Raw genomic sequence first — 27,992 nt, 5'->3', positions numbered from 1 at the left:
ATTAAGCAATGATGCTGGTATTGTAGAATTTGGGTTGAACTGTTATGCATGTAAAACATTAACTCTTTATTTGCCTAATAGTTTTCAGTGAGACGTTTTCTGGTAAGCCATCGCCTATTGCCACCGTGTATGCTAAGCCACGGTGTGATTATGAGTTCCTTACGCAAAGCTGGAGTTGGTTTAAGTAAATGCTCATGCCTCAACAAAAATGTGTCCCATAATTTTCCTATTGTGGACACAGCCAACATGTCTTAAGCCCCTGCGTCATGCCAGACGCTATGCTAGATCAAGGAAAGGGAGAAGAGAGAAAGAAATGACCTAGGCCTTACAGGATGAATTCAACAGGCAAAAAAAGGACTAAGGGCCAGCGGACAGAGGATTCCCTGGTGGCATGTGTTAGGATCCAAGTAAGTTTAATGTTTAGAGTAGCATATTAGACAGGTTAAGAACTTTGTTATTGGACAGGCACGTGTGAATTTCAGACCTGATTCTGCTGTTTGGTAGCTTTGTACTTCTGGGCGAGGTGGTTAATCTTTTTTTAGCTCTTGTTTCCTCATATGAAAAAAATGGAGATGAAGGTACAAGGTATATTTCACAGGTGTTCAGTGTGTGTGTGTGTGTGTTTCTTGTCTTGGAAGTGAGGCCAGAGGTCTGTGTCCTGTGCTGGAATGAAACTTTATTTTTTTGGCCAGACGGTAGTGACAGGCGTTCTGTTTGGCCTGTGACCTCATGGGAGCGTGTTTTGGTGGTTTACAGATAAAATCTAATCTGGCCTGGACCATGGGAAGCGCAGGCTCAGTCCCTTGTTGAGACTGTCAATTGTTCTTCCAGCACATGGGTCGTGCAAGGTAAATGTTGGTTGAAGCAGTGCACTAAGGTTTTACAGTAACCTCTGGAGATCTGCTTTTCTAAGTCTTTTCTTCTGGGAGGATCAGCCCTTGGGAGATTGGATGCTGCAAACGGTGACTAGTCCCAGCACTGTAGCAGCTGTGTTCAGCCTGGTGGCGATGGGTGCATGGTGTGCTTTCAGCCTGGCCTGGAAGGAACATCTTGTGTTGGAACAGAGTGTGGCTTCTGTTTTCTGAGCCTTCTTTCTGAAGCCTTTGGGGAGAGTAGCTGGTGGCTAGGTCACTATTAGAAGGAGGGGATCCAAAGGCCTGTGCCTCCTTGTAGTTCCAGGATCGATTCAAGGAGAAAATCCACAGTTGGTCACCGTTTTATCTTTCTTTTAAATCATTTTTTTCTGTTTCAACTTTTTCTTTTCCTCTCTCCTTTGTGGAGGAAAATTGCCCGCTATGGGGCAGCGTGTTATTGGGGAAGCAGCTTTCGATTGTGTCATGATTGTCAGGTGAGACTGTTACATATGTTCAGACCATTAGGTACGAGACCTTGGTGAGCATTGGCTGCTTGGATATAACCGGGGCACAGTAACATAAAAAACAAATTTTTGCTCATAAAAGATACACAAGCAACCCTGTGTATTTTCTTTATTTTGGCTGACCCTGAATAACGGTTTCAGGTATTATGGAGAGAAGGCATATAGATTGACAAAGGTTTGTACTTTGGCTTCCAACAGCAGGAATGATTTGCCCCAGTGAGCCTTGAAACAATTTTATAATGCACATTTTTTTTTCATAAATTATAATCATAGTTGGTATAGGAACTCAGATGGAAAATGTGACCAAATCAGAGAAGGAACTGTTAAAATGACATTCTTTGAAAAAGCATCTGCTTACTGTGTCATACAGATGAATTTTAATTGAAATACTTTCAAGATCGAGTTAGGTGGAAAATCAAAGATACAGTATATTTTTCAGGGAGGTAGCGTCCGCTTAGAGGAGCTAAAGCTTGTTTTGTTTGTACCTGGACTAATTTGAGGCAGAATGAATGGCTATTATCTAGGTCACTCTGGTGTGTATTCATTCATTCACTTGTTCACTTACTCTTCAGGCAGTTTGGCTGTATACTGTGCTAGTTGCTGAGAATGGTATAAATATGGACCTTCCAAGGCTCACGGTCTAGTTGTAAGGGACAAATAGATGTGATTAGGAAATAATGTGGTAAAAATAGCCAGCAAAATTGGTTCCCAAAAATAAGTGGTGGTGCACGTGTGTTAGTTTTTATGAAATATGAAGTTTCCTTTTGGGAATTACTGGGAAAATTGCTTTTACATAAACTCATCATTAAAGAATTTGAAGCTATTGAGGCTTCAACAAGCCATTAAGATTAAGTCAACATGCTTTGCTTTTGGAATATCTAGGGCCTGTTGATCTACATAGGCAGAGGGGGTTCTGTAAGATCCTGAAATAAAGTTCTAGGGTTTTATGATGGGGCTAGCACAGGGAGCCCTTTATGAGAACACATTTCTAGCTCCCAGCAGGGATTATGTGGTTAACACTCATGAGAAGGACTTGACAGCACGCTGAATTGAGGCACATTTCCTGTTAAGCTCTTTGCCTCAGTGGCTCTGGTCTTTGCTTGGTTGGAGGACAGAACCACTAATGGGCTCTCAGGTGGTGCCACAGTGTAGATGGTGCTTTATGACCATGTCCTGAATCTTTACCAGGTACCCATTAGTGTTTATACGAAGAGCAGGGGATGGATTTAACGTGTTCTTATTTACCGTTTAATTGGAATGTGTGACATGAAGGAAGAACGTGTTCACTGGGTCCTTTGTAAAACGTCATGAACAGCATGGCTTAGACTTGGGTATTTAGGCTTTCTGCAGAAATAAACTGCTGGTTTTGATGGTGCTTGAGTTTGTTTGCGTTTTGCCAGCATTAAGTGAGCACCTAACTGTGATCTAGAAGGTCAAGGCATAAGTCCTACAGACCGGGGACCGGGCATCAACTTTCGCCTCTTGTTGGTAGTGTGGCCTGGGGCAAGTTCACTTTGCTTCGCACTCTGCAGGTTGTTGGGAGTTTCAAATGTAATAATGCAGTTAAATGCCTCCTGCAGTATGCAGCCACGGTCAGGGTTCAGTACTAGGTGGTGGTGATAATATTGTCGTTATTAATAGAGATCGCGGGCACTATGCTTGATTTTCGTATAAAGAGCAGGAATCCTCCCAGACAAGAGCTTGGGGTCAGAGGAAGACTAGCACTGCCTTTGCTGGGGAGGCTGTTTTTCTCTAGACCCTTTGATGACTGCGGTGTGGATGCCGAGTTGCTGCCGCTGCCGCTGCTCCTGGACGCCTGGGCGGGGGTGGGGGGCAGCTGAAGCGCAGCCGGCCTGCAGGGCCAGTCACTTTATTCAGTGCCGGCTCGGACCCTCACCGTGCTGAGTGTGGAGCGTTCTGTAAAAACAAGCCCCGAGAGATTAGCCATTCATTTATTTTTGGTCGTTTCTTGAAGTAGCGGCAATCACCACCTGTAACGCAGTTGTTACGTCTTTTTTGCACGTGTTGCTTGAATATCACATCTTCCTGACTTCCCTGTCTGAACTAGCACCGCTCTTCACTGTCTCTGTGTTCCTTCAGTCAGAAAATATTTATGGAGCACCTGGGGGAAGCTGGTGGTGCAGCAGTGAGCAGAGGATACAGAAGCCCCTGCCTTGGGGAGCGCCACGATGCTCTTGCTTTGCAGTCGTCACCGTCTGGCGTGCTGTGCCCCGCCCGTGCCGCTTTATTTTCTGTCTCCACTGGAACGACACTGGACACTCTGTGGGGTCAGAGACTTTGTTTTGTCTGCCACGAGCTCCCCGGTGCCCTAAGCGGAGCCCGGGACGCGACTGGCTCTTAAGGAATATTTTGTTGCGGTTGTTGAGACCCAGACGCAGGAAGAGCGAGCCCACCTTTGATTACTGAGAGTCGCAACTCTAAGCTAGTGTATAGAGGAGGAAGCTATTTAAGTTCAGTAAGGGACAGGAGGGTCACGTCCCGGGCCAGGAAGGAGCTCTGGTTTGGGCGCCAGGAGACCTGATTTGAGGGCCTTGGATCTGCTCCTGAGAGACTGCTTGACTTTGGGCAACTCTTTACATTTGTGAGGAAAAAACTGGATGAGATTCTCTAAGTCTCTTCAGACCCATACTCCCTACCCGTTTAAAATAGGCAGACTCAACCGCCTTTTGATGTGTATGTATCTTTTCAGTAACCCGGATGCTACTGAGCAGGTGAACTGTGTGAAACTTTTAATCCTTCAACTGTATGTAAGGTTTCATCCTGGGTCCAGAATTTTGTAAAAAACTAAAATGCCTTCACCTCAGTGCTTCTTATACGATACGCCTTCCTCACTTCTCCGTCCTCCGCGCTGCCGATCCTTGTCTTCTTTACATCCCACCATTTAGCCGCGGTGGCCCCTCTGCGTGGGAAAGGCTCATCCCCGGGAGGTTCATGGCTTCTGCACAAGCCTGCGTGCGTGTGTGCAGGACCAGCGGCCAGTAGTGTTTTTAATTGAGGAGAAGGCTCTTCTGTGGGACAGCGGTTTGTCTGTTCACGAGCTGCACGGATCTGGTGTTGAGGTAGCAGCCGCTGGGCGTCTTGATGAGGCTGAGCTCTCTGCCCTCAGTTAGGGAGACTCCCCTGCCCTTTGCCGGAGAGGCGCCACCTCGGCAGGGTTCCAGGTCACCAGATGCCTCCGACGGGGGAGCCTCAGACGGTCCGCTGTCCTCACCCGCACCAGGTGACGGTTTAGCAGTTTGCCTGCCTGATGGGATATTGGCCTCATCGACCTTGTTACCTCATGTGTTACTTGAGCTTTTTGATTCGAGTGCTTCTATGGCTTTGCTGGCTGCTTCTGTCAGAAGGGTTTTTAAGGGAGCATGAGACAGTGCAAGGAACGAGGATGGGCATTGGTGTTCGCGTTGCAGGGTTCAAATCTCACCGCCACTGCTTACTGGCTCATGTGTTTTTGGTTCTGAAAGCTCAGTCTGGTCCTCAACTTCCTCATTCTGAAATTTGGGAATGACGCTAAGTCAGTTGTTAAAGGAAACCGTGTTCCTAGAGCACGTGGCTCAGTGCTAGGCACAGAGTGGGTGTTCAGTGAGTGGGCACTATCACTGTTATTTTTTGCACGTGCAAACAGTGCCCCTCCTCACATAGTCTCTCTGGTCCAGGAGACTGTCCCTCTCTGCCTCCATTCCCCACTCTCCTCCACACACGCACACTCTGATAACCTTTTTACGGCACATCCCCCAGCTCTTAGGCGTAATTATGCCCCACTTATCTAGAGGTCAGACACTTAGCATCTGGAACATATCCAGGAACCAGAGGTCAACGGCAGAGGCCTCTCTCAGCTGCCCTAGGGTCCAGGTCAGAGGGTAGGTGCCGAGGACGGCAGCTGACGGGGAGGGGAGAATACAGCACCAGGGCGGGGCCGCGAGGTGCGGGGGCCAGCGGTCCTGCTTCCCACACTGCCCGTCCAGGCTGTCACAGTCCTTGGTGCTCCCAGCGATCCTGAGAATTAAGGCAGAATTGCATTGCCGTCTCTATTTAAGAAAACAGGACAATATAAAATTTGTTTCTCTGGGATTTCCAACCAAGATGGTTTAAAAAAAAAAAACCTTTGATATTTTCGTGTCATTTTTTTCCCCCCAGATAATCACTTTATGTAGAACTCTTAATTTTTCAAGTTTGATGAAAATGTTAGACGGTGAGCTATGGGGTCACAGTCCAGGGTGTGAACACCTACTTGCTAGGTGACGCAATGAGAGTTAACTGTTTGAGCCTCAGTTTCTTCTTCTGTAAAATAAGGGTAATACCCCCTGGCCCAGAGGGTCACCAGGAGAATTCGTGAGACACTGACCGGAAGGCATCAGCTGCGGGTGCTCACTGGGTGTGGGAATTTGCTGTTTCCCTGCTGTTCACTCTGTTTCTAGCAATAACATCCCCTTGTGTCTACTAGTCAGTTACTTGGTGAATTTTCCTAGACCGTTTGATATGTAGGTTGTGTACTTCAATTAGATTATAAGCTCTTGACGGTCAGGCACCCCGTTTTCGACCAGGGATTTTATTGATAGTGTCTCCTTACCAGAGTGGCCACGGCTGCTGTGGTCCACTCCGCCAGGGGCTCAGCATCAGTGTCGAGTGAGACCGGCTCTTGCGTTCATCTGTCACTGAGAGTTCTTCCTGTCCCTGAATCCAGAGGATGAAGTTTGTGTTAAATAATGCTGTCCTTGGACTTTTGTAATCCCCCCACCCCCATGTGCATAGAAGCATAGACTCCTAGAAGTTAGGTCTAGAAGAAATTTCGCTTCAGCATTCCTGTGGACAGTGGCGAGTTCTGCGATGGGTCAGCCCACCCAGGCAGGGGCTCAGAAGCTGTCACTTGGCCAGGGCCACACAGGCAGTTAGTGGTGGAGCCAGGCTGGCCCTTGGGTGCCTGCGTGACCCGGTTTCTTCCCTCTTTACAGCCGATGGGGCCTAATGCCTTGTTCTTTTGCTGTGAGGCTTTGGTCTCAAAATCCTGCCCTGAGAGGACCTTAAATGTGGAGTGAACTTGGTCTGTACACTGGGGTCTGTGGCTTAGCCCTGCCCCTGAACCCTCTCTCTGTCTGCCCCGTCTGCCCTCGTGTCTCCAAAGTGGGTGGCAGAGCTTTCCTCATGTAGCAATTTTCATTTCCGTGATGATTATGGTGTCTAAAGGGTTTTATACTTATAAACTGGTACCACACATTTAGACTGTCCTTGTACTCAGATGGGGAGTGATTTGAGGGGATGTCATAAGGCCGTGTCTGCCGCACACATTCCCCTAGGGCCCTGCCAGGAGTGTCCTCTGGAAGGACGTTGCCGAGATCATGTGGAGAATTCCTGGGAAGGAAATGACAGGTGTCACGTGGACTGTACGTCGGGCCTTCACGGGATGGAGCAGCGCAGGCGGTGCCGTGGAGCCCAGAAGGTGGACGCTGTGTGAGGCTGGAGCCCGTGGGCTGAGTCGAGCTGGCTGTGCTGCTTCTCTGCAGGGGATGCCTGAGGGCCCTGGTCACAGAGGGGTGCCCTGGAAACCACTCTGCCGACCTTCTGGGTTCTTGTTTGGGCTGGTTGTGCTCGTGGTCTGTGAAGAGAGCGCAGGCGCACCATGGTGGGGGGAAGGCTGGAGTCGGGGGTCACATCCGAGTTTACATCTCTTCCCGTCTGTACTGTTTTTCTTACTTAGAAATTTTACTTCATCTCTTGAGCCTCAGTTTCACCATCTGTAAAATGAGGGAAATGGCACCTATGCTAACTGCCTTCTAGGGTTGTTATTGAAGTTGAAATGGTACACGTGGTCTTCTTGGGGCTGAAACTCCTACCTCATCATTTTTAGCATTTAGCATGCTGCCTGACACAGTGGGCATTTAAGGTTTGTTGAATAGCATTCTGTAATCTGTAAGGTATGCTACACACATGGTAGTTGTTACTAATAATTCAGCTTGTGGTGTTTGACCACAGACATTAGGGGCAGGGGGAAGGAACAAGAAATCCAAAGCAGGCTCATTGCGCCGTCGTTTCTAGAACCTTGGAGTTCTGGCAACGCCCAGAGCCATGCACAACTGTGGGGATGTCAGACCCGGGGCCCCGTGCAGCGATCAAGGCCTCGGTCTTAATCACGTAACAAGCTCTGGAATGCGTAAAGTGGTTTCCCATTCCACAGTTGGTATAAAAGGATGGGGGACACGTTGCCTGGCCCCCAAGAAGAATACAGTGTGGTGGGGTTTTGTTTAAACTGAGTCCACAGGTAGCCATCAGACACAGTTGAAAGCAGTCAGCGCCTAAGAGAGGAACAGGGGTGGGCTGTGGTGCTCAGGACCTATTAAATCAGAGCCAGGATGGAGGGGCTGCCTCTCCGCCTCTGAGATGTTGCATCTCTTCCTGTTAACCTGGCTCATAGGATCAAACAATAACTGCTGGAGGTGAAAGGGGCCATAGAGATTAAATCAAATGCAGCCATCTTGGGCCATCCATGAGCAAAGCACCGAGCCCAGCATTGTAGGGGTCAGAAGTAGGTAAGACACGTGCCTTACCCTCAAGAAACCTGGCATCTAGTGGGGAAGACAATTTTTCACCAATGAACAATAAAACAAGGCAGGGTGTGAAGGTAGGTTTTCTCCAAGAGGTAGGATCAGGGATTTGGGGAGAACGGGGGGATGGGAAGGCTTCTCAGGGAGGGTGGCATCTTGGTGGATTCTGAGGGCTCTGAAGGATTTTAATAAGAGGACAGTGGGGGAGTGGGGCAGGCAGGAACGCCCACGGCTCTTCAGGGAACAGTTGTCCGATAGGAACAGGGTGTGGAGGGTTGATAAAGCGATTGTGGAGATAGAGGCAAAAGAGGAAGGTGGTCAGATGGTGGGAAGCAGCTCTCTTTGTCATCACAGAGTTTTATTCTGTGAAGGGATGTGAGCCCTGTGGCTTTTCACCAAGTCACTTATTTTGAAGAGAAAGGAGCCGAGGTCCTGAGAACTAGACTGAGGGTGAGAGGGGACCTGACTCCCACCTCCTGTGCTCGGGGCGCTCTGCAGGGGGCAGGCAGGGGGACACTGTCCTCCTGGTGGGTGCTGAAAGCACGGTGCTGCAGGGCCCTGGGCAGAGGTTGAGAAGTTCTCAGAAGAACCGCTTGTCCTCAGTATCTGCTGAGTGGGTTTCGTCTGTTTAATGATTAGAGGTAACATGTGCATTTTGTCCTTGACACCTCACCTGATTTTCCCTTTCCTCCCGTCCCAGCTGGTGAGTGCTGGGATTCGGTGACCCGTGGGAGGAGGTGAAGGGAACAGGGGGGGCGCCGACCTTGTTGAATTTGTGGGGACGGACGTCTCTCCTGGGGACCTTCAGCTTTGTGACGAAGAGTAGGGTGGCTGGGAGATTAGCCGCTGCCTGTCCAGTAAGGGAACTGGCAGGGAGGAAGCCTGCACCTAAGGGGACCGCGGACGGGCCTGGGCTGAGCTGAAGGACTTTAGGAACAGGAGGTGCGAGAGGCAGCATCTCTCATTTTCTCCTTTCCTTTAAAAAATTTTTTTTCCAGAAATTAACATATGTAGTTCATCGAGTTTCTTTCATCAGTTTTTTGTAATGAGCCAGACCACGTGCTTGGGACATACTGACAGGGAGACGTTTGAGTGTAGCCTGCAGAACACATCCCTCAGGGAAGGGCTGGAAGCAGAGCCGTACTCAGTGTGAGACAGCCAGTAACGCTCCCTGCATAGACGCTGACCAGCGCTGTTGTTGAGAGCGTGCATTGGGGCAGGTGGGGCAGACAGATGCCCGAGGCCATGATGCTGGACCTGCATTCGAGTTTAAGTAATTGAGGAACCGGTGAATACAGAGAAATCTATCTTAACGGCCTTTGGAAGGTACTTGATGAATTGAGGCATCATGCAGTCCTGCATCAGCTACCCCGAGCTTCCGTAGTTCACTCCAGCCCTCAAAAGGATCCTGTGCTCCACTCGGCCTCAGTCTGTCCTCAGGTAAACCGTGGTGTTTAATAGTGTCCTGAGAGTGAAGGAACAGTCACGAGGGAATCCAGAGGCCAGACATCTAGGGACTTGAACATTGTTTTTCAAGTTAAGGGACTGAGAACAGCCATTTGAAAGAAATAAATGGGACGGAAAGTTAGGAAAGAAACATAGTCAAGTTTTTGTGTTATTGTTTTAGTTTTAAAAATCAGCTTAACTGAGGTATAATCCACATAGAGTAAAATTCACCAGTTTTAAGCGTGCAGTTCAATGAGTTTTGTCACGTGTATCAGTCATATAACCGCCACTACAGTCATAATAATAGGAGTCCTGTCACCTCGTGCCCCTCTGAGGTCAGCCCTCCAGTTCCTCCTCTCCTGGCCCTGCACAGTCATCGATGTGCTTTATGTCACTATAGTTTTGTCTTTGGTAGAATTTCATATAATTTTGAAAACAAAACAGAATCACACGGCATGTAGCCTTTTGTGTCTGGCTTTATATATGTGTGTGTGTGTGTGTGTGTGTGTGTGTATACATGTTTATTTTATTTTTGGCTGCATTGGGTCTTAGTTGTGGGATCTTCGTTGGGGCACGCAGGCTCTCTAGTTGTGATGCACGGGCTCCAGGGTGCGTGGGCTCTGTAGTTGGCGGCACGTTGGCTCTCTCGTTGAGGTATGCCAGCTCAGTGATTGTGGTGCGGGCTTAGTTGTCCTGTGGCATGTGGGATCTCAGTTCTCTGGCCAGGTATCGAACCCGCGTCCCCTGCACTGGAAGGCGGATTCTTTACCACTGGACCACCAGGGAAGTCCCTCTCCCTGAGATTTTGATTTGTATTTCTCTGATAATGATGTTCAGCATCTTCTCATGTCCTTATTGGCCACTGTATAACTTCTTTGATCTATATGTGGGTACTTACACCATGTAAGTTGGTTATCTTCAGTGTTTACTCTTGTTAAAAAGTTTTCAAAAGCCAAGATTTACACTATAATGTTTGCATCTCCTAGCAGTGTGGTGATATATCTGGAACATTTTGAACTCTTGATGAGGGGTGCAAATTCACATATTTATTTGTGTGCCTGTCGGTAGGAAGCTCGGCAGGTGTTGAGGAAGACTCATAAGCTGGCGTTGCTCCAGTGACGTAGCTCTACAGTGATACTGTTTTTAGTGCTGTTTAGATGAAGGAACTCGTGTGGACCCAGATTCATGGAATGACCATTGCAGGCAGCCTTCCTAATCAACGACACGTTTACAGATCAGACAGGTTCGCGGAGAAGGCAGGAGGAGAAGAGCTGTTTTAGGGTCCCTGGAGAAGCGATTGTCCTGGCAGCACAATTAATTCATTTAGTGAATATTTATCGAGTGCTAGCTATGTGCTAAGCATGGCTCTGTGGTGATCAAGATAGAAAAAAATAGCACAGCAGCACAGGCACCAGGATGTTAAAGTTGGTGTTTGGGGCGTGTGTGTGTGTGTGTGCGTGCGTGCGTGCGTGCCTGGGCCACCTTTAGTTGAATGTCAGGCAAAGCAGCAGGCAGCCGTGCAAGGAGAAATTAGTGTTCCACCCATGATGCCATGATAATATTGACATGGGTTTAGTGTTACTGTAAGTTTCAGGTGCTTGTTGTCTAACATATTTGAGATAAGGAGGGCAAGAAGATATTAGATGCTGTCAGTGATAGAGAGTTGAAACAAATTTCGTACTATTTCAGAGCTTTTGAATTAGTTTAAATAAAGAATATCTTGGCCTGTTTTTTAAAAATGTTTCCGACCATCTGTTTCTATTTATATGTGCTATTCAGAGTTTTCTCCATCTTGTAACTGAAAGAATACTGAAGTGCAAGTACAGGCCACTGGCATCCACACGGCGTATTTCAAATGAATGAAAACAGCCTCATGGTTTCGTTGATCCCGTTTATAGGATGTGATGGTATATATTTGAACAATTTGTATTCTAGTAAGATACCTTTTAAATCTACTCTGTTTAAGAAGCCATTGAACGAGTGAGTGGGACACATCGTGACTGTCCCTTGGCGATTGTCCTGCCCTGCCCAGACCTGCTTGTTTGACTGTGTCATCTGCCTGCCGGGGGGGCTCCTCCACCTTCTCACAACTGCCACTGTCTCCAGGGTGTGACTGTGTTTACCTTCCGCAGGAAGCCTTTCCCTGTTAGCCGGGCTCGATGATGAGTGTGTTTTAGTCCATGTTCATGGAGCGTTTACAGGTGTCAGGCACTGTGCTGGGTGTGGAGATTCAGAGATGAGAAGTCAGGGGTCCTGTCCTGGAGGAGCTGCTAGGCCTGGCTTTATTCCCTGGGGCTTCGTTTCTGAGAGATCTCAGTTGCCTCAGGAAATTTTAAGGCTTTGAAAGCAGGGACTGTTTCCTGCACAGTGGCGTGAACCAAATCTCACACAACGATGTGAACAGAATAGCTGCTTAATAAGCTTTATGCAATGGCTGCAACTTTAAAAAAAACTTTCCCCTCAAATGAAAATAGCTTTATTTTCTTGGTTTGTTGTTTCTTGACTTTTTAACAGTTGTTTACCTTGAACAGACTAAGGAAACAGCGCATGATGTCAGAAAGAATAACAGGCTAAGATACCGTGAAAGTATTTTTTTTGAACTAAAAGAAATTACAAAGGTGGCATCTTGGTTTTATCATTACTTCTGTGGCCTTGGAAAAATAACTTCACTTAGTCCCTGCTTTGTTATGATAATATTACCTGTGTTTGAGGATCACCAGCCATAGTATATGTAAAAGCACTTTGTGTTGAAAGTGCTGTACAGATGTGAGACATTTAGTATCACTCCCACCGGCAACACGACTGCTGGTATCTCCACGTTGGTATTTTGACCTTCTTGTAAGTTGTACTGACACACACTTTACATTTCTTCCTATTGTGAGAAGTCCAAGCCAGGGAAATACAAAATTTTTAGTTAAAAATTACCTTTTTCCATTACCAAATATTTGTTTTTACGTTTGGAATAGGACTGATTATTCCCAGTGTTAATAGCTAGTCATTAATTGATTCTGTTGAGAGTCTTGGGCAGGATTCTTAGTTACCCTGGAAAATTAATCCATTACATCACATGTATTTGAATACAATTGTAGTCCCTCCTTGGAAAGATAGCTGAAATGCAAACTGTCTTAAAGACAATAGTTGCACAGAATTTTATGTCTGGCACCTCGGAGGAGAGGTGACTCGTCTAAGGCTACAGTATGAGTAGGTGACAGAGCTTGGATGGTGCCTTTTGCCGGCCACCATGCTCACCCCTTGTTTTGCACAATCCATCATTCCAGTCACTGTGATAAATGGAGACCTTCCCAGATGCCTGGGCTGCGTGGCTTCGACCAGCAGAACATCTGTGTACTCTTGGAGCTTCCTCAGGTTTCTTAAGAAACAGTACATTTGTATCTCTGCTTTTTTTGAAAGATAGTAAATACTTTGCGTATTAGCTTTAAAGCAGATAGCATTCTGGTCTGAGAAACGCAGAAACCATGTCTGCTGTGAGACACTGCACCACTGCATGCAGTGTCTGTTTTCAGGACTCCGCATTAGGAGTTCCCTGGGGATTGCAGCATGCAGCGGGCACGTGTCCTGTCAGAGGGGCGGGGTCTGCCGTGTGGCCCCCCGGTGCGGGCCGGAGGGGGCCTCTCCCCTAGGCAGAGGGAACCAGCCCCTTGCTCTCCCTCTTGTTCTGTTACTGGGGTTTAGAGTTTTCTTTTCTTTGGATGGAGAGCAAAGAGAATAAAACGAATGGTCAAGAGCCCTTCCTTGGGGAGAAATACTCACATCCCCAGATGCTGAAAATAGACAGCCTTTAATGACCCTCAGAAGCCGCGTCAGCCAGCTGAGAGCTACTCTTGCCTTTGGCTGCCCGTCCCGCCCTCCCCCGCTGCCCCTCAGTGACAGGGACCTGCCCTCCCCGCCCCCTCCCCGCCCCCATGTCCAGCCTCATCCTGCCGCCTTGCCTGGCCCTGTGGCCTGCTCTTCCTGCCAGGCTGCTCGCTCCTCTGGAATGTCACCCTGTCTCGCTTCCCTTACCTGGCCAGTCCCCCATTTCTGTCCACGCCACGGCTTCAACTCCGCACCTTCTCTCCTGCTTCCCAGCGGCTCCTCTTCTCTGGTCCCCGCTTTGCTCCCCGCTGGGCGCAGTTTGTGGATGCCCGGCCGTCCGACCCCGTGGAAGCAGTCTTCTGTGCCTGTGTTTAGCGGAGGATTCGTTTCTTTGAATGAGCTCTTCTGATGCCCGGCGTGTGAAGCGGCCCTGCCATGCTCCAGGCTGTGGGTGCCGATGCCGAGCTTCCCCAGACCATCTTCTTGGCTCTCGCACCCCTGAAGCATTCTGCGCGGCCTGGGTTAAACGGAGCAGGAGTGTGGGGCCCGGTTCTGCAGGGCACGGGAGCGGTGGGCGCCTGGTGTAGACCACTCTAGGCTCCCTGGTGCCAGGAGCCCCATGTACAACGCCAGGGCTCAGGGCAGGCTTGATGCTTTCGCACCTCTGGGCACCTCCAGCTTCGCTCCCAGCATGTGTGTCTAGTGTACGTCCAAGCTCTGTCCATCTCTTCCCGCAGATGGCCACCCTTTGAGTCTAGGGTGGGGCACCCCGGGGAAGAAGCCCACTGAGACCAAGGCTGTGGATGCAGGGTCCTGGGGGGCTGGGTATCCGCAGTGCGGTCTGGGGGCTGGCGTGGGCTCCCAGTAGGTGCGCCCCCTTGGCCCCTGTTGTTCTCACCGTATGTGGACAGGGCGCGGCCGCAGGAGAGCTGGAGCAGGCCGCTCCAGGGTAGCCGCCAGGTCCAGCGGCAGCCGTGGGTCTGTGCCAGTCAGCGACCAGCCGCGCTGCTGCCTGCTGTGCAGTGCTGTGCCAGCTGCCGGGTTGGTGGGAGGGGAAGGGTCCTCAGGTCGACGCGGATGCTCTCCAACTGCTGGGCAGTGCTCACCCGTGTGGTGTAATCTTCACAGTCGCCATATCGAGTAGACGTTGTCGCCCCATTCTAGGGATGTGGAAGCTGAGGCCCAGGGATGGAGTCATTCGTGTGTGGAGATGCGGGAATTAAAGCCCAGCTCTGTGTGCTCAGCCACGCTCTCTACTCCAGCGGTGCTCTCACAATAAGCCGGGCTCACGAGGATGAAGTGGGGTGCAGGGTGCGTGGTCTGGGGCAGGAAGATGCGCGCCTGGCCTCCCCAGTTTATCTTTCTCTCCCCCCATTCCTGCACTACTTGAACTGCAGAAAAATAAAAGGTTAGTTCCTAGACGTGCAGCCTTGGGGATCGGCGGGGCGTGTGGATGGAGGACAGGCACCGAGACTCTGGGGGTAAAGCAGGAGGGGCACCGCGGGATCCAGGTAGCACGTTGGCCTTATTTGCATTTTCACCTCCTTCTTTCAGAAACCTCCCTCTGCTGTGTTTAGAGGGTGGCTCTGTGTGTGGCAGGCAGCTTTGGGGCCTCAACAAGCCTGCTGGCTCCTTCTTTCCTCTGGTCTCCCTTCCTCATTCTGGGTTTCCCTCCTCCCTACTTTCCACTCCATCGCAGGGCAGGGCTCCAGGTCTTTGGGATGGGAAGCAGGAACCAAGAAGTGGAAGATCAACACATGGCAGGCTAGCCATGTCTTATCTAATCTTCCTCTTGAAGAGCTCAGGAGTAGATTGTGTAACCCTGGGGAATGCAGATGGTGGCAGATCCGCCACCGCCTTCATGCATTACCCACGCCCTCGGCCCCTGGGAAGATTCTGAAGCCCCAGGCTGGTTACACAGGTAGTCTGGGCAGGTGTGCCCGTGCACCTGGATGAGCTTAGTGGAAAGGGGCTTAAAGGAAGCACAGGGAGTCGTGTGTAAGGGGGATGATTTTCCCGAACGTTAGGGAAGGCAGCTGCAGAAGCCCACTGAGCTCCCTGGCGCCCCTCCGGCCTCTGGAAGCCAGGCTGTTAGCAAACGGGGTGGGGGCACAGTTCGGGAAGCTTGCCCCTTAGTTTGCGGGAGCTCTCCTAGCCTTTCTTTAGTTCAAAGCCAAATAAATGACCTTGGGCAAGTCACTTAAACTCTGAGTCCGTTTCTTCTACTTTAAATTAGGGGAACTGATGATTTCACAGGATGTTGTAAATGTTGCCCAAGATAATGAACGATGTTAAAGTGCTTTGTGGAATTTAAATTGATGTATGATACTTGGGACTGCAGATGCCTTTTTAGACTCCCATCTCCTGCTGTTTTTGGAACTAAAAGGTGTTTCTCTCAAATGCTGATGACCTTATCTGAGTAACACTGTGGCTGTTCATTCCCTGGATACACCTGTAGAGCTTCAGGCGTTGTCCAACTTAAGAGTGCGGCCCTTTGTGAGCAGAGGGTGGGCAGAGCTTGGTGTGGTCCCTGCAGGTGTGAGAGCGGCCAGCCCGCCTAGAGGCCTTGCTTTGTGAGTGGGGTTCCTGATGCCTGGGGGTCTGTGCGGGGCGGGGACAGACTGATACCAGGTGCCCACCACCCCCTTGCACTTCAGACCTGGGATTCCACACTCCTCTCCCTAAATGTTAAAGCTGATATGGCCCAGAGCACCCTATGCTACCACTAGTCATGTGGCCCTGCCTTTGTCGTGATACCCATTTAGAGTCAGAAACACACCAGGAAAAGTTTTGGAGAATTTAAAGTGATGGAAGGAAACGGATGCCTGTGGAAGTGAAAGGCTGGCAAGAGCTACAAAAGTGTTTTTTTCTGAGTTATTTCCGCTTGTTATCATAACCATTATCAGACCTGAAAATATTTATCCTATTGATTCGGACAGTACTGGGGTGATGGTGTTTCCGAGCCAGCTACCTTACTTGGTCATAAGTGTGGTATAGTTTTAGACCCTCTGAGAACCGGAAGACACTGACAACGCTACTGATTATTGAGTGCCTGCAATATGCCAGACCCTGTATATGTTGATGACCTTATCCTAGGAGGCAGATATTATTATTCCCAACTTACAGGTGAAGAAACCGAGTCAGGGAGATGAAGTAGTTTTCTGAGACTGTGCTGCTAGTAAGTGGAGCCTGGCTGTCCAATTCTAAAGCCAGTGATTTCTAACTTCTGCACTATTCTCCAACAGGACAGCACTGAGGGGCCAGAACTAAGATCCCATTCTGTTGGGTTCTTTTCTTTCTGGTGTCTTCCTGTAGGTGACATCGTGGACTTAGAGACGTGGGTGTTAGGAGGGGATTAGGAGATTGAATGGAATGATGGGTTTTCCCATTTTCAACGCATGCGTTGCTTAAAGTCTCTGGTCAGTTACGAGATGCACTTTTTGAAAGAATATATAAGACACAAATGTGGCAGCCAGTTGACCTCAGGAAGGCCCCCGTCGAGGGCCCAGTGGGAATGGTGGCGCTCAGTGTGCTAGATGGGGTGAGGGTAGGGACATTGCCCACAGAGTGGATGTGGTTGGCGGAAGTCTCACTTCGCTCTCGTCGTCTGCGTGTGGGGCTTGGAAAGAAAACGGCCATCTCCAGCCTTCTCTCCCCTGTTTATGTTACCAAAGTGGAGTTCATGTGGCTTGAGCCTCGTTTCCTGGGGAAATCAGCCTGGCTTGTGATTACGTTGTCCTCTGGGACTGGGGCAGATGTGGAAGGCTGGCCTCGCTCTCAGCTGAAGGTCGCCTTCCCAGCCTCTTCTGCATCACCAGGCCTGCGGTGCCGCATCTGGCGCAGCGCCCGCACCGCCTCCCTCCCACTTCCTGCCAGGGGTGTGTTAGCACCTTCTGGGATAAGGTCCATTCTGTTTGTGATTAGTTTCCCGAGATCACCCGTTTCCTGCTTGCATCCAAGCTCTCTTGTCAGCCCCAGGGAGCAGAGCACTATGGGAGGGTCGGGGGACCCAGGCCAGGCCCTCCCCCTGCCCTTCGTCTCCCCGGGAACAGGGCACCAGGGCCGGGGAGACTGGGGGTGCCTTTCTTTGCTTCTGGTGGGTTGTAGCTGTTCTGCCAAAATTTGCCTTTCCCTTTTCAGCTCCCCCAGATCTCCCAGTAGCTTTCCCCCCTAGTAAAAATCAGGACGTGAAGCATTTTTATAAAGCTGGCATTCACATCATCTGTAGGAAACGTAGGAAACGTTTCTCTACTTTAGTGATCTAGCGGGGGCTGTGTTGGGGGCTGACCTCTCCAGGGAGAGGGTCCGTGGGTTGCCCGTGGGTACTTGGTTCTTCAACTTTACTTACCTCAGGGCTCTCCTTTGTTAACATGGGCATTTGTACATAGTCTGCGTTCTTTCTGCACTCCACGTTTTCACGTAGTGTGACCCAGTGGGCATCGGTGATCCTAACAACTGTCTGGACTTGAATCGTAGGAGTGCCCTATAGTTTGTGTGGTTATTCTCCTAGGTTAGGCATTCGGGGCTCTTTCCCATTTTTTCTCAGCAACATCTACATCCTTAAACATAATCTAATTTTGTCTATTTTTATTTTTTAAAATTAATTTATTTATGGCTGCATTGGGTCTCCGTTGCTGCGCGCAGGCTTTCTCTAGCTGTGGCGAGCGGGGCCTACTCTTCATTGAGGTGCGCGGGCTCCTCATTGTGGTGGCTTCTCCTGTTGCGGAGCACGGGCTCTAGGTGCGTGGGCTTCAGTAGTTATGACTCGCGGGCTTAATTGCTCTGCGGCATGTGGGATCTTCCCGGACCAGGGATGGAACCCTTGTCCCCTGCATTGGCAGGCAGATTCTTAACCACTGCGCCACCAGGGAAGTCCCATAATTTCGTCTGTTTTTTTAAAACAACTTTATGGTATTATAGTGCACGTTTACTTTTGCAACTTGCATCTTTAATATTTTTGTGAAGTTTCATTTGTGTTCTGGGTGGGTAAAGATTGTTCATGTCCATTGCTGTGTAACGTTCTGTTATGTGAATACACAACAGTTCACCTATTTTCCCGTTGACAGGCATTTGGGTTTGTCCAGTTTTCAGCTACTTGGAAGCGTGTCATGAACATCGTTGTATGTATCTTTCGGTGCAAACATTCACATACTATGAGTAACTTCAATATTATTAGGTAATACCAAAGTGTGTCCGTGTTTGTCCTTAGGCACACGTTTCGCACAGCTGTGATCTAGCTTGGCTATTTATTTGATCTTAATTCTTCGTGACACCTGCTGTTCTCTGGGCCTCTGCTTTATTCCCAGGAGGAGGTTGGTCCATTATTGCCCTCACTTTAAACCGAGCCTGCAGGCCACATTGCATTTCTGTGCTTCCCAAAAGTGGTCTGGAAATATTTGACACTGTCGTTACCATTCTCTGTTACTTCAAAAGTTAAGTCAAATGTGCGCTGAGGCAAAGCCACCATCTAAATATCTGTATGACTTTCTTGGCAAAGCTGTCCTTGGGGCACAGGTCTGGGCATTGTTTTGTTTTGTTATTTGGTTTTCTGTCATTTCTTCTCCATTTGGCCTTTCATGAAAGGAACGAGGGGAGAGGAGATGGGACAGGCATGGGTCATGGCCCAAATGGGGAGGCCTGTGGTCAGCTGTCCTCTTGTCCCCTCCAGGGCAGAATCTCTGGGTTCCAAGAATAAGCCAGGCCCTCCCCACCCTTGCTGGCTCAAATTGTGACCTTAGGGTGCTAGGGACCAAGCCGGCCCTGTGTTGTCGCCTCTAGTCCAGGGCAGGAGCAGCAGGGCCGGCTGACGGTGCAGGAGGAACGTTTGTGTGGATCCTCAGGTCAGGGGTCAGCAGACTTTGTCTGCAAAGGGCCTGATAGTAAATATTTTAGGCTTTGTGGGCCTAAAATATTTAGGATTTTCAGGCCTAGAGGCAAAATTGAGGCAAAATTATATACATCCTTACATAATAAGAGAGAAAAGAAATTTCCACAAATTTTTTTAATGAAAATTAAAATATAATAATGATAGTAATGGAGTATAATCTTTTTGGTAATGCAGGTCTACTAAGAAGAGTGGAATTTTTTTTTAATATCTTTATTGGAGTATACTTGCTTTACAATATTGTGGTAGTTTCTGCTGTAAAACATAGTGAATCAGCCATATGCATACGTATATCCCCATATCCCCTCCCTCCCCTCTAGGTGGTCGCAAAGCACAGAGCTGATCTCCCTGCGCTATGCAGCTGCTTCCCACTAGCTATCTATTTTACATTTGGTAGTGTATAGATGTCAATGTTACTCTCTCACTTAGTCCCAGCTTACCCTTCCCCCTCCCCGTGTCCTCAAGTCCATTCTCTACGTCTGCATCTTTATTCCTGTCCTGCCCCTAGGTTCTTCAGAACCATTTTCTTCTTTTTTTAGATTCCATATATATGTGTTAGCATACGGTGTTTGTTTTTCTCTTTCTGACTTACTTCACTCTATGTGACAGACTCTAGGTCCATAGAAGAGTGGAATTCTTTCTGGGGGGATAACATTTCTCTCTCTTTTTTCATTATTTATTTGTTTATTTGAAGTATAGTTGATGTACGAACCTTTCTCTTAATTGGTTGTTCAGAGTTAGTATTCTCCATCACCCCATCATCACATGGATTGGAAATACTCATCTGTACAGATCCTTAGTGCATGGCTGCATGAAAACAGACCGAGGGACAGAAGTGGCTTGTGGACTCTGGAAGCTCAAGATTCATCTCAGACAGACTGCAGTTTTGGCCCCATGGGCCAGCATCAGGACGTAGGTGCCTCCGTGCCAGATGTAGGTCCCTGTAGGGCCCTGGGAACAAAGACTGAGGCAGCCCTCCGAAGGGAGACAGGCGTGTCGCATGGAGGGAAGAGGGAACGGACCCCCTAGGTGCTACCAGTGCTTTACGGGGTAGCCCTGGGGGATGGCACACAGAGGGATGCAGGTACAGAGGAGAAGCATGAAGCGGGGTGTGCTTAGAAACAGTACATGGGACGTGGCTGGAGCTCTTGAGAAAGGTAGCCAGACTGAGGAGCTGGCTAATAAATTTTATTACATTTTAATTTTACTCTAAATTTTACTCTAAATATTCCTCTGTGGCCAGTGGCTACCATCCTGGACAGCACGGGTCTGAAAAGGAAAAGTGTGAGCGTCCTCCCAGGCAGGCCATCCTTTCCCACGCTGCACAGGATCCCAGACCAGCCGTGGACTTGGAGGAGAGCTGCTTCCATGAATAAATAAGAGCCGTGGCTATTAATATAACAGTTTAGGGGATCAAAAGAGATGCTTTTAAAGTGGTTGAAGACAGTTGTTTATTTTCCTCTGAAATATCTTTGACACATCCCTACAGTCTTGTTTATGGGATGAATTGACTCCCTGAAATTTGCTTTGTAAACTAAAGGTCAGCTGTGGTCTAGGTCCTCAGAATTAATGAGGTTTTTGGCCAGACTTAGGCTTTTGCGCAGTTCCTACTTAGGGCCGTATTGTCTATTAGATTTTTGCTTGTTTATAGTTTTTACACACAAATTCTGGTTGTAGTTGCAGCTTTTTTTTCCTTCTCCTAAGCTTTCTGGTTACAGTTGCAGCTATTTTTCCTTCTCCTAAGTTTAGGTAGATTTTGCAGAGGGCAGGGTGTGGGTGAGTGCATGATCTGGTTGGAAGTCTCAGCCTGATTGGTAGAAACTTTTGGTTCCTTGAGACTCTAGAGTTTTATTATTTTTGTTCTAAAATTCCCATGCTGTTTTTATATATAATTGACAGAGACTTTTTCCAGCATTCAGTCTTAATCATTTTAACTTCTCCTGACCAAGTTCAACCTTAATTATCTGTAAATACATACTGTAATGAGGGGTGTGTTTTTGAGTGGCGAGGTAATTCCTTTTCCCTCTTGTAATTTTAATTAAAAATCACCTCTACCGCCCACCTCACCTGTACTTCTAAGCTCCTCATAATAGACTAGAAAACCAACAGTTAGGGCTTCCCTGGTGGCGCAGTGGTTGAGAATCTGCCCGCCAATGCAGGGGACACGGGTTCGAGCCCTGGTCTGGGAGGATCCCACATGCCGCGGAGCAACTAGGCCCGTGAGCCACAACTACTGAGCCTGCGCGTCTGGAGCCTGTGCTCCATAACAAGAGAGGCCGCGATAGTGAGAGGCCCGCGCACCGCGGTGAAGAGTGGCCCCCGCTTGCCACAACTAGAGAAAGCCCTCGCACAGAAACGAAGACCCAACACAGCAAAAATAAAATAAATTAAAAAAAAAAAAAAAAAAGAAAACCAACAGTTACTGTTCATCTTCCCTTTCCTGAGTTCAGGAAACAGTGCGTGCCTTTAATGACAAGGGTACAGTTTCCATCTGGTGGCATTTTTACAAGGCTTCCTGCAGTGAGTGATCAGGGAGGGGTGTGCCCCACAGTGTAACATGGGAGGGAATTCGTCAGAGTTCAGCTGTGTGGTAAAGGGCATTTCCTCTGCCGTCGGCCTTCCACACTGAGGCATCTGACTACCCCCAGTTCCCATTTCTCTCAGCGCAACTGAGCCAGACCCCTGTGGACAGAAGATTACTCTGTCATCTGTGGGAGGGCCGGCAGCTGGAGTACTAAAACTTGGTTGAGAGTGGCAGAGTCGATCTCGAAGGCCACTCCCTGACTTTTCCAGCATGTCTGCTGCCCTGCGTTGAGCTTCTGTCTGTGGGTCCCTACCGGGCCCTCACCTTTGGGCAGCCTTTCCCTGAATCCACTTCCTGCCTGCCCCGTTGTTCTCACTGCGGCCTGCATGACCTTCACCTCCCGCCTGCTAAGAGTAAGAAGCTTTCAGTGGCTGCCCCTTGTTTCTGGGCTCAGCAGGGACAACCGTTGTCTGGATTGGAGTCCTGCCAGTCTTGCTAGTCTCATGGTCATTTTCTGAGCTGTTTTGAGTCCTGTTCTCTGCCAGGCTCTCTGCTGGGTGCTGAGGATACAGTGGCGAACAGGTGTGTGCCTTTAGAGGAGAACATTAGGAAGTGTGTCTGTTTGATTATGCGGGGGACGGGCCCCGGCAGGCTGGCACACCCCCAGGGCTTGCTGGTTCACGGGGAGAACTGAGGGTTGGTGGAAGCAGAGGTGGTCCAGGTTAACTCGCTTCACCGCAGAAGGCTGGTGTCCAGCAGGCAGTGAGGGCAGAGGCGGCTCGGGAGCTTCAGGTGGATGAGGCACGTGACAAGGTGGTGGCTTTTAGGGACCACCTGCTCCATCTTCATTCCCACCACACTGAGCACCGGTCCCACGGAGGCAACCCCAGAGGGGCCTCCACATGGCGCTCCTGTAGCTGCTCTCTGAAGCTGTGATCTAAGCTCAAACACGTTTTAATGAATACATTCTCTGTATTTTAGGCTTTGGACGTGGACCGGATGGTTCTTTACAAAATGAAGAAATCCGTGAAAGCAATAAACATCTCTGGGCTGGGTGAGTATGCATCCTTTCCTGGGGGTTTCTTTGTGGAAAATTTTGTGTTTGCAGTCCTGATATCATAATGTTAATCAACCATTAATGAGTAATCAACCAAACTTCTTTTCCTGGGCATACAAATTAGAGAGGTGAGTTGGGATGTGTAAGTTTTAGAAGCATAGGTGCTTCCGGTTCTCTGAAGTGCAGCTGAGTCTCGCGTGATGGCCCTGCGTGGACCAGCTTTGCCAGGCTGGCTAAGAACGGTGGATTCACTCCTGCCTCTGTTACTTGGTTTGTGCTGTTAATTATGCCAGATGCCCTTTCCATTTCTCTCTTATCCAATTCTTGCCTTTCTTGTCTGGGAGGAAAATTAATAAGTATAAAAACATGATCAACTGCTCAAAGTAATATTTGATCTAGACTTATATAAATAGGTTAAAAACAAAAAACACTGCAACTTCTGACCCAAAGATGACGGGCTGCACCGTGTGTGGCAGGTTTGCTCCCTGCACAAAACGTTACTAACGATAGAAGCTACTTTTTTTTTTTTTTAAGCGGTACACGGGCCTCTCACTGTTGTGGCCTCTCCTGTTGTGGAGCACAGGCTCCGGACGTGCAGGCTCAGCGGCCATGGCTCACGGGCCCAGCCGCTCTGCGGCATGTGGGATCTTCCCGGACTGGGACACGAACCCGTGTCCCCTGCATCGGCAAGTGGACTCTCAACCACTGCGCCACCAGGGAAGCCCTATTTGTGTATTTTATATATGGCAATTACATTGATGTTAATATGATTAGACAGATATTAATTTGTTTATGACAAGTACCAAATGAATGTGAAATAAGTTTGGGAAGGCAAAGAAGAGCAGGGACTTAATTTGTTCTTGACTGAGCTAGTTCCCAATTAAGTGTGAAAGCTTTCTGGACCTGGAGTTTGTGGTGCTGGCTGTCATACCCTGGAAGAAGTTACTTAGCGTAACTAAAGTAGCATAACTTAGCACAACTAAAGTAACTTCTAAGTAACTTCTAAGAAGTTACTTAGAAGTTACTTTTTTTTTTTTAAGTGGATTTAAAAAGTCATACTTGTGCAATGGAATACTGTGTAGAATGAAAATGAATTAACTGTAAGTATATGCAGCCACATAGATGAATGTCACAGATAAAACATTGAGCAAAAGGATACACGCTGTGTGTTTGAATAGATACAGATATAGGTATAGAAATACATATAGATTTCAAAAATCTCCAAAACTATTCTTTTTTTTTTTCACACATACACACTGTATTTTATTTTTACAAGAGATAAATAAACTGACACCAAGCATTGTAAATGGATGACCACAACAGAAGCAACAATGACTGCAATTACCAAACACAAAGCACACTCACACTATGTCATAATATTGACATTCAGTCCAGGAATCCTCCACTGTAACAGCTCCTTTACTTTGCAGTGAAAATTGATTTGTATATTTTTTGCCTCTGGGTCCTTGTGGGATTTTTTTTTTTTTTAATTCAAACAGAAAGTCACAAAAATTATAATCTTCCTCATCAGTTCACTCCGTCCCGTGTAATTAATTTTTTTTCATCTTGATCTTTCGTTAGCACGTTTATGAATTCATCAGTTTTCCATTAGGGTTCTGAAAATGCTTATAGCCAGTTACCAGAAACCTGTACTCGTCAGAGTCTTTTCCATGAACTCCTTGAAGGTGAAACCCTTTTACAGGAACATTTTTGCGAAAGCATCAGAGTCCACCCAGAACTGTCTGTAAATGACAAGAGACTAAAAATGACCATGGTTAAAGATTTGATGAAAGTTCATAATAATGCAATTGACAAGGAAATTTAGTTATTTCTGAGATATACATTTTAAAGTAATAACTAGAATTATGACTTATAACATTATACCAGAACATATAAGATTTTTAGAAATTTCATGTAATGTTTGAGACATTTATATTAACGTATTTCCTACTTAGCGTCTTTTAGCCCTGGTTTCCTTGTCTGAAAACCAGTCATTTAGGTTAGAATGGGGATCAGTGGTTCTCAGCCAGGGTGATTTGTCCCAGTTTGGTTATTAACAGCTGAAGAGTGTGTGTGTATGTGTGCATGTGTGTGTGTGTGCGCTAGAGGCCAGGGATGCTGCTGAAGGTCTTGTGATGAACAGGACAGCCCCCAACAAAGAATTATCTGGCCCCAAATGTCAGTAATGCCAAGGTTGATAAACCCCCATCTAGATGTTCTTCGAAGTCCTCTACAGTTTTTTTAAATTTTTATTTTATCGAAATATAGTTGATTTACAATGTTGTGTTAAATTCTGCTGTACAGCAAAGTGATTCAGTTATACATATATATATTCTTTTTCATATTCTTTTCCATTATGGTTTATCACAGGATATTGAATATAGTCCCCGTGCTATACAGTAGGACCTTGTTGTTTATCCTCTACAGTTTTTTAAAAACAAGTGACAAAACAAAAACAAAAACCGCCACCATGCTTAGCTTGCCAGTACATAGATATTAACTGATTACCTGACAACCACTGATTTTATGAAAGACGGAAATAGAGTCAGTTTTCAGTGACTAACACCTAACTGGAAGTAAATGTGTAGGGAAATTTTTATTACTTTTTTTTTCTATTTAAAAGTAAATATCAAAGGCAAGAGTATAAAACTCCCTCCGCTTAATACAGCACTGAGATTTGCTGAAATGGGTGTTGCAGTATGCGAAAAGGCGGTCACCCCCCGGGAAAAGCTCTTTTCCTGGATAAAGTAGGAGGTGGACAAGAAGAATAATGATTGTTTCATGTGTTTGAACACTTCCTGCGTACCTTGGGCTTTCTGTACCTTATGCTCATCTTTACAGCAAATCGTTGTAAAGACTTGTTCTCGGTTTACAAAGTGGAACCTGAGGGCAGAGGGTTGCCGGTGTCCTCTGGATGCTTCTGGAGCTCAGCTTCCTGCCGGGTAGGGCTGAGGTCAGCGGCCACGCGGCCACCCTGCTGCGAGGCCCCCACTGTGCTGGCATTGACAGGCTGTCCTCAAGACATCAAGAAACCACCAAGAGGGCTTCCCTGGTGGCGCAGTGGTTGAGAATCTGCCTGCCAGTGCAGGGGACACGGGTTCGAGCCCTGGTCTGGGAGGATCCCACATGCTGCGGAGCAGCTAGGCCCGTGAGCCACAACTACTGAGCCTGCATGTCTGGAGCTTGTGCTCCGCAACAAGAGAGGCCGTGATAATGAGAGGCCCGCGCACCGCGATGAAGAGTGGCCCGCGCTCGCTGCAACTAGAGAAAGCCCTCGCACAGAAATGGAGACCCAAGACAGCCAAAAATAAATAAATAAATAAAATTTAAAAAAAGAAACCACCAAGAGATGGATGCTCAGTTTTGTTGACAAATAGCAGATTTCAAAAAGGATCTTAAGAGATTTCTTTTTTGTTGTGTTCACTTGGGCTTTTTGAGTTTATAATTTAAGGCTTGTATAAAAGGGATGTTTCATATTCTGACCAGGTTCAGAAGTGATCTTAAAACCCTATGTTGAGAAGTTGTTCTGCTCAGAAATAAGATGCAGTCACATGTAAACGCTGGTTCTGTGACTGCCGCCAGCCTGGAGGAAGGACTTGAGTGGCTCCCGAGGCTGGCCCGGCACCCGGAATGGGAAGTTTTCAGCAAACAGACATTAGAAGGGGAAGGTGTAAGCACTTTGGTGTCAGGAAGCTGGCTTTTACGAATTTAACACCAGTCGTGGCTAATCTGCATTTCTGACCTATATTGCTGAGCGTGTGCCATAAACCTCATTTCTTTACCTGCCCCAGAGTCATTTTCTAAAACACAACTCAGTGGTGTTGCTTCTCTGCTCACAACTCTGCAGTGTTTCTTGTCCACATTGATGTTCGTGACGTTCCAGAGCCTGGGAGAGATGGGGAAGGCCTCTGTGGGCTCCGGAATTTTAGGGAAATTGGACTAAAGCACGGGTAACAGGTTTTTCATCCTGCAGGACTAGCCGAAGACTTTAATATGCTAAAGCGAATTGTGAGGGGGAATTGGTCTTAACCTTTTGCAAATTACTTTGCCTGTGAAACTACTACCGCATCCCTTAACCGCTCCCACCGCGAGCCTCGGGTTAGTAAACATGGCAGAAGACCAGATTTGGTCCCAGCTCCTTGCATCACCTGGACCCAGGCTACCTGTGCGGAGTCCCTCCCAACTCTCTGTACCCTTCTTTTTTATTTATTTATTTATTTACTTACTTACTTACTTAACGGCTGTGTTGGGTCTTCGTTTCTGTGCGAGAGCTTTCTCTAGTTGCGGCGAGCGGGGGCCCCTCTTCACCGCGGTGCGCGGGCCTCTCATTATCACGGCCTCTCTTGTTGCGGAGCACAGGCTCCAGACGCGCAGGCTCAGTAATTGTGGCTCACGGGCCCAGTTGCTCCGCGGCATGTGGGATCCTCCCAGACCAGGGCTCGAACCCGTGTCCCCTGCGTTGGCAGGCAGATTCTCAGCCCCTGCGCCGCCAGGGAAGCCCTCTGCGCCCTTCTTTGATACGACTTGCCTTTTGCCCCAACATGCCGCGTTTCGTGTCCTCTTCCCTCTGCACATGCTTTTTGGTCTGCTTGAAATGGCATTCTGCTGCTTGATCGGAGGACACTGAGGCTTCGGAAGTTGAAACGTTTGCTCTGGAATTTTAACGTGGCATTTGGACACCAGCCTGTGTCCTTTCTGAGGTACCACACACAGCAGGTTGACCGTCAGCCTGACCTTGCAGGGGCCCTCTTTTACCCATCTTTATATCATGCCAAGTTTGAGTTATTATAAGGCTGTGAATTCTGAATTTTTTTTTTTAAGCCAGAATCCTGATCCTGAAGTCTTTATTTCAGAGCAAGTGTTGTCTCCTTCAAAAGAGTCACCTGAGGAAGCCCTGTCCCTTCTCCTGCGAGTTGCTGACGTCGTTCACAGCATTTTGGATCTCTTCTCTAGAACTGCTTTTAGTAGCACACTCTTTTGAATATATTTAGTGGGGGAATTTAAGGATAGATTAAACTTCTTTAGAGCTAGATGTCGGAAATGAGCCAGGCATATTCAGTAAGGGATTGAGCTGCTGGCGACCACCTCGGTTAGGAGCGCTGTAACTACCATCCTTCTGGCTCTGACTGCCGTTAGTTCCAGGAGAAGTCCCCGAAGTGGTTCCATCATTAGAGTGTTCAACATCCTTAGGCGACTGCTTGCATAGGAAGAACGCTCGTTTTATGCATTATTAAAAGGTCAGTGAAAATAATTTAGTATTTATGCCTCACACTGCTGTGTACATTTTCCTGTCTCATGTTCCTTAATTTACGTGCCAGCAGGACTTTTCT

At 48.0% G+C, this 27,992-nt stretch overlaps 1 protein-coding gene across 3 annotated transcripts in view; it reads left to right on the top strand.

Annotated features, from left to right (window-relative positions):
* The window catches only part of ASAP2 (ArfGAP with SH3 domain, ankyrin repeat and PH domain 2), a 156,782-nt gene that overhangs the window by 30,916 nt on the left and 97,874 nt on the right, over positions 1 to 27,992 (top strand). For all 3 annotated transcript variants that reach the window (XM_022554178.2, XM_022554185.2, XM_022554181.2), the window contains exon 2: positions 22,587 to 22,659. In XM_022554178.2, coding sequence (XP_022409886.1) covers positions 22,587 to 22,659 — 73 coding nt within the window. The remainder of the gene's footprint in view (positions 1 to 22,586; positions 22,660 to 27,992) is intronic.

This window comes from Delphinapterus leucas, chromosome 13, assembly GCF_059928025.1.
Source record: "Delphinapterus leucas isolate spDelLeu-1000000601 "Yukka" chromosome 13, BTC_Dleu_Yukka2, whole genome shotgun sequence".
In the NCBI taxonomy this organism is placed as follows: Eukaryota; Metazoa; Chordata; class Mammalia; order Artiodactyla; family Monodontidae; genus Delphinapterus; species Delphinapterus leucas.
The sequence above is the reverse complement of the archived record's forward strand: the minus strand, read 5'-3'. Positions and strand labels throughout refer to the sequence as shown.